Raw genomic sequence first — 16,761 nt, 5'->3', positions numbered from 1 at the left:
ATTCCAGGAAGGTGAAAAGATAATTCAGGATTTTCTTTGTCAAGTGAAAGCATTGCCCCTGACAGATATGTCGGAAGAAGACATTAAAGTCAAGTTGAAACAGCTGAGAAATGATGTGCTGGCAAAGAACAACAGTTTTGTGAATGAAATAATTTCTCGAACGAAAGTTACATCATGAAATGTGCGAGAACAGGATACAGCTCCTGAAGCATATTGTGTATTGCAAGAACTATAATTTTCTTGTCTTGTAGCTTTTATACTTTATGATACTTGCGCTCATTTTTTAGGCATTTTTTCTTGGATTGTAATTGTTTTGTAAAAAATTCTGAACACATTACGTGCCAGATTCCTGCTTTAGTTGGGATCATTTTGTCCCTTTAGACGTTTACAATAAACGGTTTTTTATATTGAGAGTTACTGACTGCACAAACAGAATGTGTAATACTTTACGAGGAGCGTGCTAGAAAGTCTTACAGTTGAGGTGTCAAACAGTTGCCAGAGCCTTGGAAAGCATCAGTCTGTACACAAAATCTTTGTCCTAGGCCATTAGTCTTTTTTATGTGGTGCAATTGGATTAATTAATTCACTGAAGATTTAGTACTGCTGTGTTAGTGCTCCATGAGAAAAAAAAACCATCTAAGTGTGCCCAGGTAAGGCATCCTGGCCTGTGTCAGCCAGTGTGGCCAGCGGGACCAGGGCAGGGATTGTCCCCCTTGGGGACTTGGCACTGATGAGGCCACACCTCAAATCCTGTGTTGAGTTCTGGGCTCCTCGCTGTGGGAAAGATTGAGGTTCTGGAGAGACTCCAGAGAAGAACAGTGGAGCTGGGGAAGGGTCTGGAGCACAAGTCTGATGAGAAGCAGCTGTGGGGGGGGCTCAGCCTGGACCAAAGGAGGCTCAAGGAAAACCTTATCTCTCTCTACAGGTCCCTGGAAGGAGGGTGTAGCCAGGTGGGGATCAGTCTCTTCTCCCAAATAACAGGTGATAGGATGAGAAGAAAACAGCCTCAGATTGCACCAGAGGAGTTTTAGATTGGGTATTAGGAAAAGCTTTTCCCCAAAAGGGTTATCAGACCATGGAACTGGTCACCCAGAGAAGTGCTGGAATCGCCACCCTGGAGGTATTGACAACAACACGTGGATGTGGCACTCAGGGACTGGCTCAGCGGTGGCCCTGGCAGTGCTGGGTTAATGGTTGGATTCCATAATCTTTGGTCTTTTCCAACCAGATGTCTCTGCGGCTTGTCAGAAATTTTTTGCATGTGTACCTATGTGAATGGTAATGCTTGAGTCAAGTACACACTAGAGGCCTGCTCTTCCTGCCTGAGTTGTGGTTTTGTAATGGAAGCAGAGGCTGGGTGAAGTTACATTTTAACTGGAACGTCTGAGCTGATCATGATTAGTGAAGGCTGTCTGCAAAGTAAGAATACATTGATTTTTATCTGATGTGCTTCTCTCATTGAGACACTTTGAAAGCATGCTGGTACAAGTTTATTTTTCTCCTTGAAGTTTAGCATTTTAAATTGTAACTGAAGAATACTACCTATATTTAAAACTGTCAGTGTTGAAAGACTAATGGGAGAAGTTGTTTGTCGCAGGAGATGATAGAAATAAAATCATGCTGAAGATGTTAGGCAAACTCTTGCTGTGTTCAGAAGTTGCATCAGTGGGTGTGTGCTGGGGACAACAGTGCTGCTGTAAAGCTGTGCTCTGTAGTGCTGTGTCAGGGATTAATGTATTGCAGTGGTCTGCATTTAAACATTTAAGTAGTCATAAAAGAGGTGTGATGTTCAGTTTGCTGTTGGATAATGCTTGTACTTAGACCAGGACTGGGGCATATTAGATCTGCTTAACAGAAGCACTAAAGGCTGTTGAGGTGCTGCATAACACCTTTCTGGCCATTAAATTAAAATGCATTTTGCTCACAAAGACAAAAACAGACTTGCATTTACAAACAGCACAGTTGATGCATGGTCTGGAAAAGTGTGCTCATGAAAAAAAATCTGTTGCATAAAGTAACAATGTAAGTTTTTGCAATTTTGATTATTTTGACCTCCAAAGTATTCTTAAATGTTGGCTCAAACTGCTTTAGGTGTTGCTAGAAACAGGCGGTTCCTGTGAGACTGGAATGGCTGGTGCTGGCAGCCTGTTCCTGTGCATGCTGAGATCCCTGTGGTCTGAGCAAAGATGCCCCTTGCTCAATGTCGTGTCCATGTAACCAGAACAGGGATAAAACACCAGAGGTCATCTCTTCCAGGAATTTCTCTGCTTTCCCTTTGACTCTGTGTGCACTTTACATGTCGGCTTAGCCAAGGAGCTCCTCACTGAGCTGCTGCCAGCAAGAGGGGCCACTTCTCTGCTTCCCTCAGTCCCCTTTGTGTTCTTTGTGTCCACTCTTTCCTTTCTGGGTGCAATGCCTCAGCTCTGTGTGTCTGCAGTGTGCTGAGGTCAGGCTGCTATCATTTTTGGAGGCTGATAGAGGTGTTCCAAGTGGCCAGAGGTGGCCAGATTAGCCTGTGTGAGGGTGAAAGGTGCTACCAGGAGTGATGGGCCAGCTTTGGGCAGCACCTTCTGCGTGCTTCAGAAAGAGTCTCATGTATCTGCAGCAAAGAAGATTCTGTTTTTCTCACGCCCTTCAACACTCACAAGGAAGAAAGGTGCAAGTTAACAAGATTTTAAAGATTTTTTTAATCTTTGTTTTTCTCTCTTACCCTACACTTCCCCCTCCCTCTGCCTGCTGGATATAGGCAAGAGGAGATCAGGCAGGGTTAAGTCTCCATATGTCAGTGCTGCTTGCAAACTGGGTTACAGGTACTGCGATTCCATCTGAGCAGGCGGGGTGGCTATTTTTGCTGCTTCCAATTTAGCTTTTTGTTCAGAAATGTACCTATGGGGCAGCAGCAATTCCACAACATGTCTGCTTATTACAGAGCTGTGCCAGGGATGCAAAGATTATCAGAGTTCCAAGAGAAACTAACGAGGCTGTTGAGGAGCGGTGAGGCACTGTTAGCCTTCAATAAAGGTGCAGGGTTCTCTTTGCTCATTCACCTGAGAAAACTTGGCACTGAATGCTGCAGGCAAGTGGTCTTTTTGGTCTCTGCTCTTGCTGTTCATCTAGAAAGCTCTTTATGAAGAAAACTGCATTAGATGGCGTAAAACAAAAGAGGGGACATGAGCAAACACTGAAGGAATTAATTTTCCTTTGGTGATTTCACTGACCTTTTAGGGATCAGGAGCACCTGGTAGCCAGCCTGATGAGAAAGTGTTGGGTTTACCCCTTGGGTTGTGGTCAAAGGCTCCAGTTAGGGTTGGATGACTCCAGGGAATGCTACCTGTCACATCTGGACTCATCTCTGCATAGTCCTGCTTGCAGCTGTGCCTGTTCATCTCAAATAATAATGCAGTCACAAGTGGCCCTGTGTCTCTTTCCTCCCCTGGAGCTGAGGTGGTTCTGGAATCAGAAATGGCAGAACAGGACTGAGGTGACTCCTTGCCCACTGGCAGCTGCACTGACAGTGTCTGGAGGAGACTTCCAATCCTCAGAGAGCTTTGGATCCCTGCTGGCAACCTGGCTTTGCAGAGCAGAAAGGCTTTGCATCAGCTCTTAGTGCATGTAGCTGTTCTGGGCTGACAACCACCCTGTATGTGACTGGGAGTGCTCGTGGTCTGACTTTTCCAGATTCAGGGAAGCCTGGAGGAGAGCTCATTGCTGAGGTCTGGGGTTGTGTGAGCAGTTTCATCTTGAAAGTTTCATCTTTGTGTTGAGATTGTGATGGTTTGAGCTGGTTTTCATGGCATTAATTTAATGAGTTTTCAAACACCCAGCCACTGCTCAGACTGAGCAATTTCTCTGGCTACAAAGCAGTGAGACAATTGGTCTTGCTGTTCTGCACTGGGGCAGATTTATTTGAAAAATCAAGGGAGAGCAGCTGCTGCTCTGCATCTGAAGAAGTGCGAGGTCATGCATTGAATTCTTTGCCTCTTGTTGACGTGGGAAGAGGGAAAAGAAGTGGCCTCACGAGCCTGAAGCCTTAAAATACAGGGGGAGGGGTATTGTCATCTTCCTGAGATGGCTGCAACCCTTGCAGGTATAACTTGGCTCTTGGTGCTGTTTGCTGAAAAAGCCATGTTAGCAGTTGTCTCTCAGATACTCCTGTTCCTCTCCCAGCCTTGCAGCTGCCTTTCCCAGCCTGTTGCCTTTCCTCTCTCTGTTCCTGCCAAGCTCCTGCACTGTTCCTGCACACAGGGGAGCACTGTGCAGTGCTTCATTTATTTATACGTGTCTCTCTCTCTCAGCTGCCAGCAGAGATTTTTATTTGCACAGTGTGGGACAGGGGTAAATACATCCCTGCACGGGCTGCTTTGCCAGTCAAATTGAGAGGGACCAACCTCTGCCGTTAAAGAGGGAAGTGACAATTTCTGATCCCTTTTAGTGGCAGCTGGGACATGCCCTCCTGACTCGGTGTCCCCTGTCACCTGCCCCAGCAGCAGTGCCTGTAGCTGATGACAGGTTGTGTTTGCTCCTCCAGCTGCAGCGAGTGGTGCTTTCCTAGAGGTGAGAAAATGTGTTTGCTTTTGTGCCCTTGTGGGAAAAAGGTGCCTTGGCACCTTCATTGAGCTGCTTGATTTCTGTGGCAGTTTCCTTAAGGATGTAATGGTTCTGCCTTTGTGGGGATGGTTGGAGAACTGAAAGCAGCTGTGCTAAACAAGGGAAAGCTGTGAATAAATAGCCCGTGCTTATGAGAATATTTCCCCTGCTGCTCCACCCCATCCTGCTGCACGCTGCAAAGACACGGCTTGCCAGGGCGAGGCACAGTGGGTGGCTTCAATATGCTCGCTCTTTCTCCAAAAATTAGGCATCTGTTTCCCCCTGAGTTGCTGTGGGCTCTGGCAATGGGCCCAGCTGCCATGGCAAAGGGCAGACCTGTCCAGGGAGGGCTGTGCTCATCACTCCGAGTCTGGTCCCATCTCCAACCCGCTGCTGGACCGTGCTGTGCGGGAGGCAGGAAGCTGGGCAGCACTCCTAAAGTGTGTCTGTGCCTGCCTGAAGATGCTGCTTTATATCCTGAGGAACATGAACTTTTTTCATACTGAGCTTTTGAAATATCTTCTGTCCTGCTCCTTTCTTTTTGTGCACAAAAGTTCAGGAAAGTATCCACTGCTGTGGACTTCAGACCAGAGATTGTCAGCTGTCGGAATCTGTGGTATTGATGATTCCGAGATTGTAGAAAGTCTCTGTCTTTCTGCCCCGTTGCCAAAGAAGAAGCCATAATTCGTCTGTGCTGTTTTCAAGGTTGTTTATTTTTGCTTATCTCTAACATGTTCTGCTGCCCTGCCGCAGGTCTGTCCTGCAGGGCAGCGTGTGGGGCTCTGCCCCTCAGTGGGATGGTACAAACATTATATACCAGAAATTACGTGTGCTATATTTACAATAATGTGCCAATATCTATCATCTACGTTGAACAGTGTGTCCCCAGCCTAAACCAATAGAAAATGCCAACATCACCAAGAACATGGAGGTAAGGAAGAAGAAGGAGGAAGAACAGGATCAGGCCCACTTTCCTCCATCTTAGAACTCCCGACCCCCCTGTACAAAGTAAAACCCCCCTGTACAGGTACTAAAACCCCCTTGTACAATACTAAAAAATTTTTTCCTCTAATTTGTGACTACTTTTACTATACCATCTAACTCTCTGTGACCGCTTGTTCCACCTTCAAAGCTGGCAACTCACTCCACGGTTCAAACTCAAGATCACAGCTGTTTTCAGCTGCTTGCCAGGGTCTAAAATGCTTTTGACCAAGGCCTGGAACCTCTGAAAATGTCTGAGGGACATTTTGAGTTCCGACAGTCAGCCTTTGCAGCGTGCCTGCTGGTTTCCCTTGTGTGGCTGTGCCCAGATGTCTCTGACAGCAGACAGTCCAAGCTTTTAAACCTCTCTGCACCCCCCTGACCCCATCCAGAGCTGCCTGGGGACCTGTTCTCCCTGTGCAGATGCAGCTGGAGTGGCACTGTAGGAGACAGAGCCACTGAACAGTGCCACGTTTGCTGCACGTGCTGCACCTCCTCCCCAGGGCCTGTGGTTCAGCAAAAAGCACTCTACAAAGGATCAGAAATGCAGCTGTCAGAATGTAGTCCCAAGCCTTGCAAGGAATGACAGCATGTGTTACCATGGTGCAAGCCCTGCGGGTTTTAGGGGATTGGGGAAATGCCGTTCAGGAACAGTTCCCTTCTGCCCGGATATTTGCAGTAATTCTTCCTCGTGTCTTTCTGCTGGAGGTTGTTGCTGACCTGAGTGTCCCTTTCTTGCTTTTTGGGGTCTCAACATAATGGCAGGTAGTTTCTTTATGCTTTCATGTAGTAATGAAGAAGGTAAAAATAAAAACCAAGCTTCATATCAATGTTCAATATCCAAATTACCAGCAAGATGATTCTGATGCTCATTTTAGTGCAGATGCTCTGGCTGCAGTCTTTTTTTGCCATGACCTGGGAGGGCAGGATGGGAGTTTTGGTTTCTGTACCTACTGACTCTTTTCACCTTGGGCAGTAATAGATGTTCCAAGCTCACACTCCCTTTCTGCTTGCAGGAAGTCATCTTTTATATTTTAATTCTGCTGTGGCATTTATCATTCCATTCAGGGACACTGGGATACGCTGTAGCAATTCACTCCCACCTTGGTGGCAGTCAATGACATTAAAAGTTAAAAAAAGAAGCCTGCTTGCTTTGTGCCTGCTGTATAAAGGGATGAGTATTGCAGTGCCCAAGGCTGGTGATGCAGGGGCAGGGAATCAGGGGATGCTCTGTGAGATCTTCCCTCTCTCTGTGGGAACATCCCAGTGAAACTCAAGGGTTTAAAAGCTTCACTTCTCCATGCTGGCACAGAAGCCTAAGATGAGAGGAGTGATTGCACCAGCTGGGAGCAGCAACCTGGGGTAGCTTGGATAGTGCAGAGTCCACGGCGTGGTCTCCTTTGGTCCACTTTGGGGGCACTCTGGCTGCTGTAGGAGCCCTGGCCCCCAGCACAGGCTGCCTTTCTCTGGAAGGTGCTATTTCAGCACTCGTTTGGCCACTGCTGTTCTGCTCTGGTTATTGCCTTTAACTTAAATAAAGTAATCTGAGACCAAAACCACTTGTTTGAGGTTGCCCCAGAAGATGAGCAGCACTTGCTGCAGGCAGTGGGCCACCAGCACTATGGAACACTTGCATGGCTGGGTGGCTTGCTTAAAATATTTGATGTTCTGAGGAGGAAGCTCCTGTGAGACTCCAGCTTAGACCTGCCTTGCAGTGCAATGACACAGCCCTTGGAGCAGAGCTAACCTGGCTCTAGCAGACCTGAGTCATATTCCAATTTCCCCTACAGTGGCGTTTTAACGGCTCCTTTCCCATTTTCTTTTTTTTTTTTTTTTCTTTTGGACTCTGGGAAGGAAATAAATTTCTGAGAGGGCAACCTTGCAGAAGCTCCTCTTTCTGTGCTGCTGTGGCTGGATATCAAGCATCATGTAGTATGATACAAGACTGGTTATGAGAAAGCTGTAGTGTTGTTTATCTTTCTGCTGTAGAGAGTCACAGGATTAACTCTGTAATCTCTCTTACAAGAGATGTGTGCATTCAGTGTGAATCAGAGGAGCTGCATGAAGTAAATGCTTTTTTTTGCCCTGAGATTAGACTGGCTGTTGATTTGGCCCATGAATCCATGCTAATGCTGTTGTGCTCTCAGTAGTTCTCAATGGTTTAATTTCTCTCTGGAGTGTAGTTTGTAGACAAAAGTGTAATTTTCTTACTGGACAACTTTGAAAGCTGATGAGTATCTTACTCATTAGTATTACAATGTTCAGTTTTGCTGGTTTTTTTGGGTTTTTTTTTAAGAATGAGAACTGATCTCCATCAGTGACTAGACGTTTATTTATCCTGTGCACATAAGAGGAAATCAAACCATCCAAGGCTTTGCTACACTTGCCATGCATCCTGAGGCATACACTTAGGAACTTTTTTCCCTATTGCCCTTATCAAAGGATATCATGCAAGGCATCAGGCTGCTTGAAGTGTTTAATGTGAACAAGGAGTTTTCTGGGGGAGTATGATAACCAGTGCAGTAATCTGACATTTGCAGATAGTGCCTGAGAACTTGCTCTTTGGCCCTTCCAAGAGGATGTAGGAGCATGGGAGGGATGCCTGGTGTGAAATCCTGAGCTGCTGTGCCTGCTTTGGGCCAGTCCCTTTATGAGGCCTGCCCAAGTAGGATCTTTATCCAAATGGGAAAATTTAGTCCAGAAAATAGATTGCAATGCATCTGGTCTATAGAGAGCAGGCAGCCAATAATGCATTTCACAGGGAGCTGAAAGAAACTTCCATCATCATCAGTCAGGAGGGTTTTGGAAAACCCTCCTGTGGCTGTAGTGGCCAAGTGCCTTGTACACCTTCAGGATGGTGTTGGACACCTTTGCTTGCTGAAGGAGGGATGCTCTTCTCTGCCTCTCCTGCAGTTTAGTCTGTGCCCAAACACAGTCCTGCTCTGCACTGCAACCAGCGCAGTGCAAATGCTCAGTGTAAATTCCTCTGCTTTTAGTGCTGTGGAAACAGGGAGGAGAGGAGGAGCCCAGCCATGAGGAGCCTGTGCTTAAACTGAGGTGGTACAAAGGGAGAACCACAGGGTTTTCACTTCACGTGCCACAGGCTGCTTGATTTTGCTGTTATGTGAGTTAGTGACAAAATTTGCACCAATTTGAATAGGGCAGGACAAGGTTACTGCAAGTCTGTGTGTGATGTCTCAGTTCTCACTTCCTTGGGTAGTGAAAACAAGCCCTGAGCCCTTTGAAACTGAATGGGGTGCTGAACCTGAAGGCTGAAATGTGGGGCAGGTGGGAGAGGCTGTAATTTTTGGGTGCCCTTCACATGCTGCTCTAAAAAAGCCACACAAACAAACAAACCAACAAAAGCTGTCTACGCACAGAAAGAAGCCCTATTTCTTCTTTTAAAAAATGTACACACTAGCAAAGTCTTTCAATTCCAGCTGAGGAGGAAAGTGGCTGCTAAGATTGATGCTCCTGAATGTGCACAGGCAGAAGAGCTCCTGGAATTGGATGGCAGAAAGCTTGATGCAATCAGGTGGACTTGTGCCTGCTGAAGATTCACCTTTCTAGAAATGCTTTTCCCCACTGCTCTGCACCCTCTGTCAGGCCATGTTAAAAACATCCACGAGAGCAGACAAGCTGTGGTGAGTAGGATGTGACTATGTCAGAGTGTGAGCTGTGGAAAAACTCTGGCTGGGTTCTGCTTGTAGCAGACCAGCTAGAAACCAGCCTAACATAAATAAGTTCTCAGCTTCAATGTGCCCTGAATGTCAGCGGTTCCTGTCTTAAAATGGACTGAGTGGCCAAAAATGGTTGCTGAAAAAACTATATAGAAAAATGTTGGTCTTTATCCAGTTCAGAGTGGAAAAGCACATGGACAGGCATCCTCATGGATGTCCTGAAAGGAGACAAGCTCTTTGCTTCCCCCCAGAAGCTGGACCCTAAATAAAACACCACTTTCATGTCACCCTCACCTCCCCACTCAGCCCCTGTTTGGGGAGAACAGCATTTATTCTAACATTACTACATATTCTTAGTGGCTTGCAACTCTATAGCCTGTCGAGATGGAACTGTCCATTGATAATATATTGGGATTTGAATGACTAAATTTGTTCAGTAATGGGGGAAGAAACTCCACGTGAGGACCTGTCCCTTCTCTCTCCCTGGGGTGTCTCCACAGCCCATGTCATTTAATCAGAGCAGAGAAAACCTTTGCAGCTTGAACTGAACATCACACCACCCCCAAGGTAAATATTGCCTACTCAGAGCTCTCCTCATGGTCTCAACATCCGCCTTGCAGGTGCTTTAATACCACCCACAACAAATTTCCTGCCTGCGCAAGAAAGCACTGAACCAAGCAGGAGCAAGCTCTTTGAAGGATGATGCTCCCAGACTCCCAGAGCTGCCAGCATGGTGTATTAAACACTTATGGGGCACTAGAAAAATACTGGAGGGTATAGGACTGATGTTAATAACACCCAGCTGCAGTTTATGGAGTTTTAAAAGATTTTAGAGTAAAAATGACTGACATTGCTGAATGATGCAGTGAATGCATCCCCTCCTGACTGTATGGGGTGCTACTGGTGCTGACTTGAGCATATTAAAATAATCTCTTTCCCTGAGAAACCTTCCCCTCAGCCCTGGGCATCTGTGGGTGCCAGCAGTGTCTTGGAATGTTTTTCTTATGGGGGTTGTTTCTCCTCTGGCAGGTTGTGCATGCAGATCCTCCATGTCAGCACCACATTTTCATCAGAAGTGGAAGATGTGGGAATGGTGCCACTGCTGAGCCAAAGGGCTGATGGGCAGAGAGGAAATGTGCCAGACAAGCAGGATGAGAGGAAATTGTTAGATTGGATATTAAGAAATGATTTTTCATGGAAAAGGTTGTCAACTATCGGAACAGGATGCCCAGGGAAGTGGTGGAGTCTGCATCTCTGGAGGTATTTAAAAGTGATGTAGATGTGGCACTCAGGGACATGGTTTAGTGGTGGGCTTGGCAGTGCTGGGTTAGTGGTTGGACTCGGTGATCTTACAGGTCTTTCCCCACCTTAATGATTCTGGAATTCTGTGATTCTCTGAAAGACCTCCTGTGTGCAGCAGTGTCACCCTGAACACCAGGCTCCTGTTGGGCAAAGACAATGCCTTTAAAACCCTTTAATAAAATTATATTCTTAAAAAAAAAACCCAGCTCTTGAATCTCCTCTGCTGGAGTTATGTATTTATTTGCTTGAAAGGCATCCAGGAGCACTTCTTTGGGCATCAGTGCCAAACCATCTGCTTGCAAGTGGGATGGATGCTGGCTGTGCTCTGGATTCTGCCCCGGGCTGAGCAGGGAGCTGTGTCACAGTGTCTGCACAGCTGCCGTGCCTGGGGCCCTGTGACACTGCAGCTGATGCAGGTGCCCAAGAGCTGCCTTGCCAGGGAGACCTGGGCACTATGGTGGCACCCATTCCCCTGCTCAGAGTTTGGATCCCGAGGTGTCCTACAGGTCTGGCCAAAGTGAGAGGCAGGAAGGTGAGAAATGGCTAAAACACCCCCTACTGATGTGCTGAGACCCCCATCTCTCTCAGTTGTGCAGGAATAGCCCTGGGAGAAGGGTCTGCTGAGATGAATGCTGGACAGAGCCCAAGTGCAGTGAAAATTCCCCCAGAGCCACCCAGATCTCCCCAAATTTAGCCTTAGGGCTTTGGGCACCTGACCCTGCTCATGGCCGTGCACAGGGAGTTATCCCCACCTGCACTGGCTGCTGCCTCTGCCTGGGTGAAGTTGCATTTTCTGCTGTGGAGACGCTCAGAGGGTGCACGAGCCCTCTCTGGTGCTATGTGCTGGCTGTAGCCGTCTTCACCACCTCTGTGGAAAAGCAAGCAAGAGCACCCGTGGCATGAGGTAGGATTTTGTACTGGTTATGTTTCCATTTGCTTTGGAAAATAAAATGATGTGCTCTACAAAGAAAGTGCTGGGATATTTCTGGGGACTTTCCAGCACAGGCTGTCTGTGGCTCCAGGTTTCTCTGTAGTCTCTGCTCTTTGTAGGTGAAACCAATCAAAAGGAGTGAACAATCCCTCACGATTGTTTTCACGTGCACTTTTGATGTAATTTTTTTACAGCATTGCAGTGTAGATCAAAATGCACTTAGGCTGGGATGTGATACCATAAAAAACTTCTAAAATTTAGCTCATTGACTTTTCAGTGCCTAGGTACAAAGCAAAAATGAAGTAATTTTTAGGCTAGCTTTAAAAATTGCTGAGAGATGCAGCAGTCTTTTCACTAGTAGTTTCAAAACCTAGAGCTATGCTTTTTTTAGACTACTTTGATAAATGGATGTTTTGTTACAATCCCACTGAGCTGAGCTGCTTTCTGATTCCTGCTTCCTAATTCTGATACCTGCACGATGGGAGGAATTGTTCCCACCAGCTTTTTACGTGGCAACCTCTGCTTTCAGCTCTTTCCATTTCCTTTAATAATAATAATAATACTCTCAGTGGCCTGGTGTCCTCTTTCACCAACTTTGTGCGCACAAGGGATTTGAGCTGGTGAAAAATTCAGAAAGTGCTGTATACTCTGTGTTTCTGTTGGAGCCAAGGTGTTCAAAATTTGTAGGGTCAAGACTGATCATCTTCAGGAGAAAAATGTGCTGCCTACAACACAGGTCTGGGGCTCAAAGATTTGCTGTTAAGTCCTGCACAGGTCTCCCATGCTGTGGTGGACAAGTCCTTGGCTCTCTGGTATCTTTCTATGTACAGACTCACAGAATCATTCAGGTTGGAAAAGACTCACAAGACCATCAAATAATGCATATGAAAGGAAGGTGCCAAAAATGTCTCATTCAGAGGCTTGCGGAGAAACTTGCAGCTGGTCACGAGATGCTTGGAAATCACCAGCAACAGAAGGGAGCCAAGATGGAGTTTCTGATTCATCTACAGGCTTCTCATTATTGAAAATGCTCTGAGGGGCTAGAAAAAAGATAATTGCACTTCAGATGGAAACAATGACTAAAAAATTATCCTTGATGGTTGATTTTTGTCTCTCTAGAGGGCTGTGGATACAGCCTGTAACTGCCTATAACCATTTTTAATATGAGGTAATTTCTGCTTCAACGATCTCGCAGATCTCAAGGATATGTTAACATTTACCATCAACTATTAGATCTACATAGGAATATTTCACTTCTTCACTACTAGCACAGATGATGCTCATGAGAGGTTGCTTAATTATACCTACATTTTTGAAGATGAGAGATGAAAATAAATACTGATACAAGTCAACATGATTATATGGGTATGAATAATCTTGTTCATATTGGCTTTTTCCTTTCCCACTGCTGATGGTTTTTACCTGATTTGCAGAGATTTCAGGGATGATTGCTTCTCTCCCTGCACAATTCAGATGAATTGGTTTGGTTTTGCACTGCAAATGAGTTGATGTAATGAGACATGGGCTGTTACAGCTCCTGGCTTGCACATGGCTCTGGCCAGGAGTGCAAGAGAAAAATTCTGACCCTGTCTGATGAGCAGGAGTGAGCTGGGGAGAGCCTGAAGCACATGGACAGAGCAAAGGTACCCCTTCATCTTACTCCAGAGAAGTCTTTCTGGTTTGGTTCCTCCACTGATTTCATCACTTATTTTTCCATGTTATTAAGCTGCAGTAGTGTGTTAGACTGAATAGTTTTTCTTCCCTGGACATCACAGCTTAGCAGAAATCTTTTATTTGAAAGACACTCTCAAATTCCCATGTTTCCTACTAACAGAAGCAGACGCTTGAAATCACTTGTCCCATATAATTTTCCCAGGAAGGGGTAGGGATGGCCACTGGTCCACAGCTCAGCGAGGATGGAGGATTTATCTCTTTTGGGAGACAGAGGAACAGCACAGAACTTGTCTGTCAGTATCCATGTGCCACTAGTGCATAGGCCTGCCCTTGGTGTAATGCATGGCAGGAGACCAAACCATTCTGAAAGCAGAGAGGTGCCATGAGATGGCTGTTCTTAGCACAGCAAACCCAGGCACACCAGTCATGGCTGCGCTGGATCCTCCCCACCAAGTATTTTGTTGTTCCTTTATCTGTTTCACCAGGAGCATGAGAAGGTCAGAATAGTTTCCTTGGCCAAGGGAGCCATACATGCAGGATTTTGCCAACTGATTGGCATTTAGGTGGTGATGGACATGTGGACATAAAACTTTGCCCCACAGGCATCCACCTGCAGCTGTTGGGGTGAGGGAAGGGGGCTCCTTCTTCTCATTCTGCCAGTAGTTCCAAAGGGAAAATGTCCCCAGTTGTTTGGCACTGCTCCAGGGCTGGGTCACTCAGGACCATCTCTCTTGGTGTCAACACAATGTGTGTGTTAAAGGCAATCAGAAGTTCTCATGCAGAAGACCCATGACACTCAAACAGCAATAAATTCCAAAATGAAGGGTTTGATCATAGCATTATAAACTTCCCACGTTAACCATTTTGAATGACTGGAGAGTGACAATCTAAATATAAATGTAATTTCTTTTTAAAAACTGACTTCAGGCACATATATACAGCTTTGGTTGACTTTCAAGAGGAGTCTGTGGGAACATCTGACAGCAAAATTAAGTTATATGTTTCTTGTGGGAGTTCGTTTCCTCCAAAAACAGCAAACGCCTTGATTCCCTGGCACTCAGATTTTTAAACTTGTAATCCTAGCAGGATATGAACTGGTTTTAATTACCCTCAGTGTCAGAATTTTGTCCTTTGAAGGAATCACTCGGGGTGTGAAGGGGAACAAGGACATTTGGTGCAAATGTGAGGGTGTGATTCATTTTTAGGGCTGGTGTGGTGATCAGCTCAGCCATGGAGGTTTTGGCACCGATTTCAGCAGGCCACAGGGTCACACACAGCTCTTGCATTAGTTTGGGAGAATAAAGCAGTGGGAAGGAAACAGAGCACTTGGAAGCAGGCAGAGGAATAAATGGGGTAAGAGACCAATTAAAGTGGATAAAAGCAAAGAGAAAAACGGTGGGCATGGTGAGGGCTTTAACAACTTGTACAGCACATTTCAAGGGTATTTCAGGTGAAATCTTTTTTGGAGCACTCATTCAAATAGCGTCATTTCCACCAAAATAACTGGTTACATGACTAGGGTGAGGTGGATTTTAACCTTTATATAATCTTCTCGTATAAATGCAACAGTTGCACAAAATGTACTTTTTGGATATGATGTAGGGAGAAGTGCAGAATCAGTTAGGTTGGTAAAGACCTCTGAGATCGTCCAGTCCAACCTTAGACCGAATAACACCATGTCAACTTGGCCATGGCACTGAGTGCCATGTCCAGCTGTTCCCTGAACACCTCCAGGGATGGTGACTCCACCACCTCCCTGGACAGTCCATTCCAATGCCTGATAACCCCTTCCAGGAAGAAATTCTCCCCGATGTCCAGCATGAACCTCCCCTGGCACAACTTGAGGCTATATCCTCTACTCCTGTTACTGGTTGCCTGGGAGAGGAGCCCAACCCACACCTGGCCACAACCTCCTTTCAGGGAGTTGTAGAGTGATAAAATCACCCCTGAGCTGCCTCTTCTCCAGGTCAAAAACCTCCAGCTCCCCCAGTCACTCTTCATGGGATTTACCCTCTAGACCCTTCACCAGCCTCATCCTCTGGACTCACTCCAGCACCTTGAAGGTGTCAGTGTGTTTCTTGGTGTGTGTGATCAGATGCCCACTGGAGATGGAAGGACAATGAAGCCCAGCCCCAGGAAAAACCAGCAGCAGTCACATCATGCCAATGAAGTTTGCAGCTCAGTGTCTGGAACCACCGAAAACCCCAACACACGATAAACCCCCAAATCTCAGTGCACAAAGTCTAATGAATCACCTCTAATTGCCTCATCCCTTAAACACCAGCCCTGTGCAGTGGTGTCTGCCCCAGTGTGGCTCAGCAGTGACATGCCAGCAGGCAGCCTGGACACCGAGCTCTTAACTGGTATGAGCACGGGAAAAAATCCCAGCGACACATTTGGGAGCTCAAGCCAGCCCCACCATCCTGGTGATGGAAATATAAATGCAGCCTTTAGGTGAGGGCTGGATCCTGCCGTAATAAATTGGATTATGGGCTGTTTTTACATTGCTGCCTCTGGATAGGGTTTTGGGGGCCTGGAGACAGACGCAGGTAGTGGCTGGGAACTGGCAGCCCTGTGTCCACTCCTAGAGGGGTCACAAAGTGTCTGAGCAAGCCAACCCAGGCTTACCTGAGGGCAGTATGGATGAGCTTTCTACCAGCAGCAGAAACAAGGGAAATAATCTCCCTTGAAATCCTCTCCCATTGAACTTGCTGCCTTCTTCCACCTCCTGATATGCAGCAAGACTGGATGCTTGCACAGAGGCCTTCACCTCAGCAGCAGCTGTGGGAGCTGCTGGTGCTGCTCTTCCACTCTTTTGCTTTGTTGCCTTCTTGGAGAGCAGAGCTCAGTGGTTTTTTTTTTCCCTTTAGGAAATGAGCTGAAGCAACTGGTGACTCCTCAGCTATATATTTCAAATTAGGAAGGCACTTGAACAGTAATATCAAAATATAGTAGTGTAAAAAGAGTAATTATGAAAAACAAAAGAGGGATTTTCTGATTTTCTGTAATTAAGAATATCTACTGGATTAGTAGGATTTTTCCACAACACTATTATGGAGAAATTTATGGCTGGAACTGTGAAGAATTTAAAAGTGTCTGAAAATCTTAACTTATTTGAAGCATGGGAGACCCTGAATAAATCCCAGGGGAATTAGACTCCCAGCACAGCAATTCTGTGGACACCCAAAACCGGTGAAATGACAGCTAAACAGACAAAAACTTCCCTCTCCCCTTCACTGCTGGGCCCAGCATAACTTTTGGTGGCTGCAACTCTTCCACCCTTATTCTTTCTGCTGGTAGAGTAAGCTGTGTGTGTTTTGGCAGGCAGGGGCTGTCACACCAGCCCTTGCAGGTTTTGTGTCTTGCTGGACGCTGCAGCAGCAAGTGCCATCCACAGCCTATGCCCAGCTCCAGCTCTTACTGGGGCTTGATTTATTTAGCTGAGGAGATGGGGAGAGCAACAGGGCTTTGCCTGGGTTTATCAACCAGAAAGCTTTGTCCTCTGGGTCCGTGTTATCTGGCAAGATTAGCAAGCCTCCATGTTTGGTGCAGTGACATTTCTCTGTCGCAGTGTGATTGATCTTTTAAGTGCCTTTCTAGTCAGTA

At 46.3% G+C, this 16,761-nt stretch overlaps 1 protein-coding gene across 1 annotated transcript in view; it reads left to right on the top strand.

The window, feature by feature from the left end:
• Positions 1-413, top strand: part of MSH2 (mutS homolog 2) — a 46,805-nt gene extending 46,392 nt beyond the window's left edge. Inside the window, exon 16 of the mRNA XM_030268863.4 lies at positions 8-413. Coding sequence (XP_030124723.4) covers positions 8-178 — 171 coding nt within the window. The 3' untranslated portion in view covers positions 179-413. The remainder of the gene's footprint in view (positions 1-7) is intronic.
• Positions 414-16,761: the final 16,348 nt, after the last annotated feature.

Source organism: Taeniopygia guttata, chromosome 3 (genome assembly GCF_048771995.1).
Source record: "Taeniopygia guttata chromosome 3, bTaeGut7.mat, whole genome shotgun sequence".
Taxonomy (NCBI): Eukaryota; Metazoa; Chordata; class Aves; order Passeriformes; family Estrildidae; genus Taeniopygia; species Taeniopygia guttata.
The sequence above is the reverse complement of the archived record's forward strand: the minus strand, read 5'-3'. Positions and strand labels throughout refer to the sequence as shown.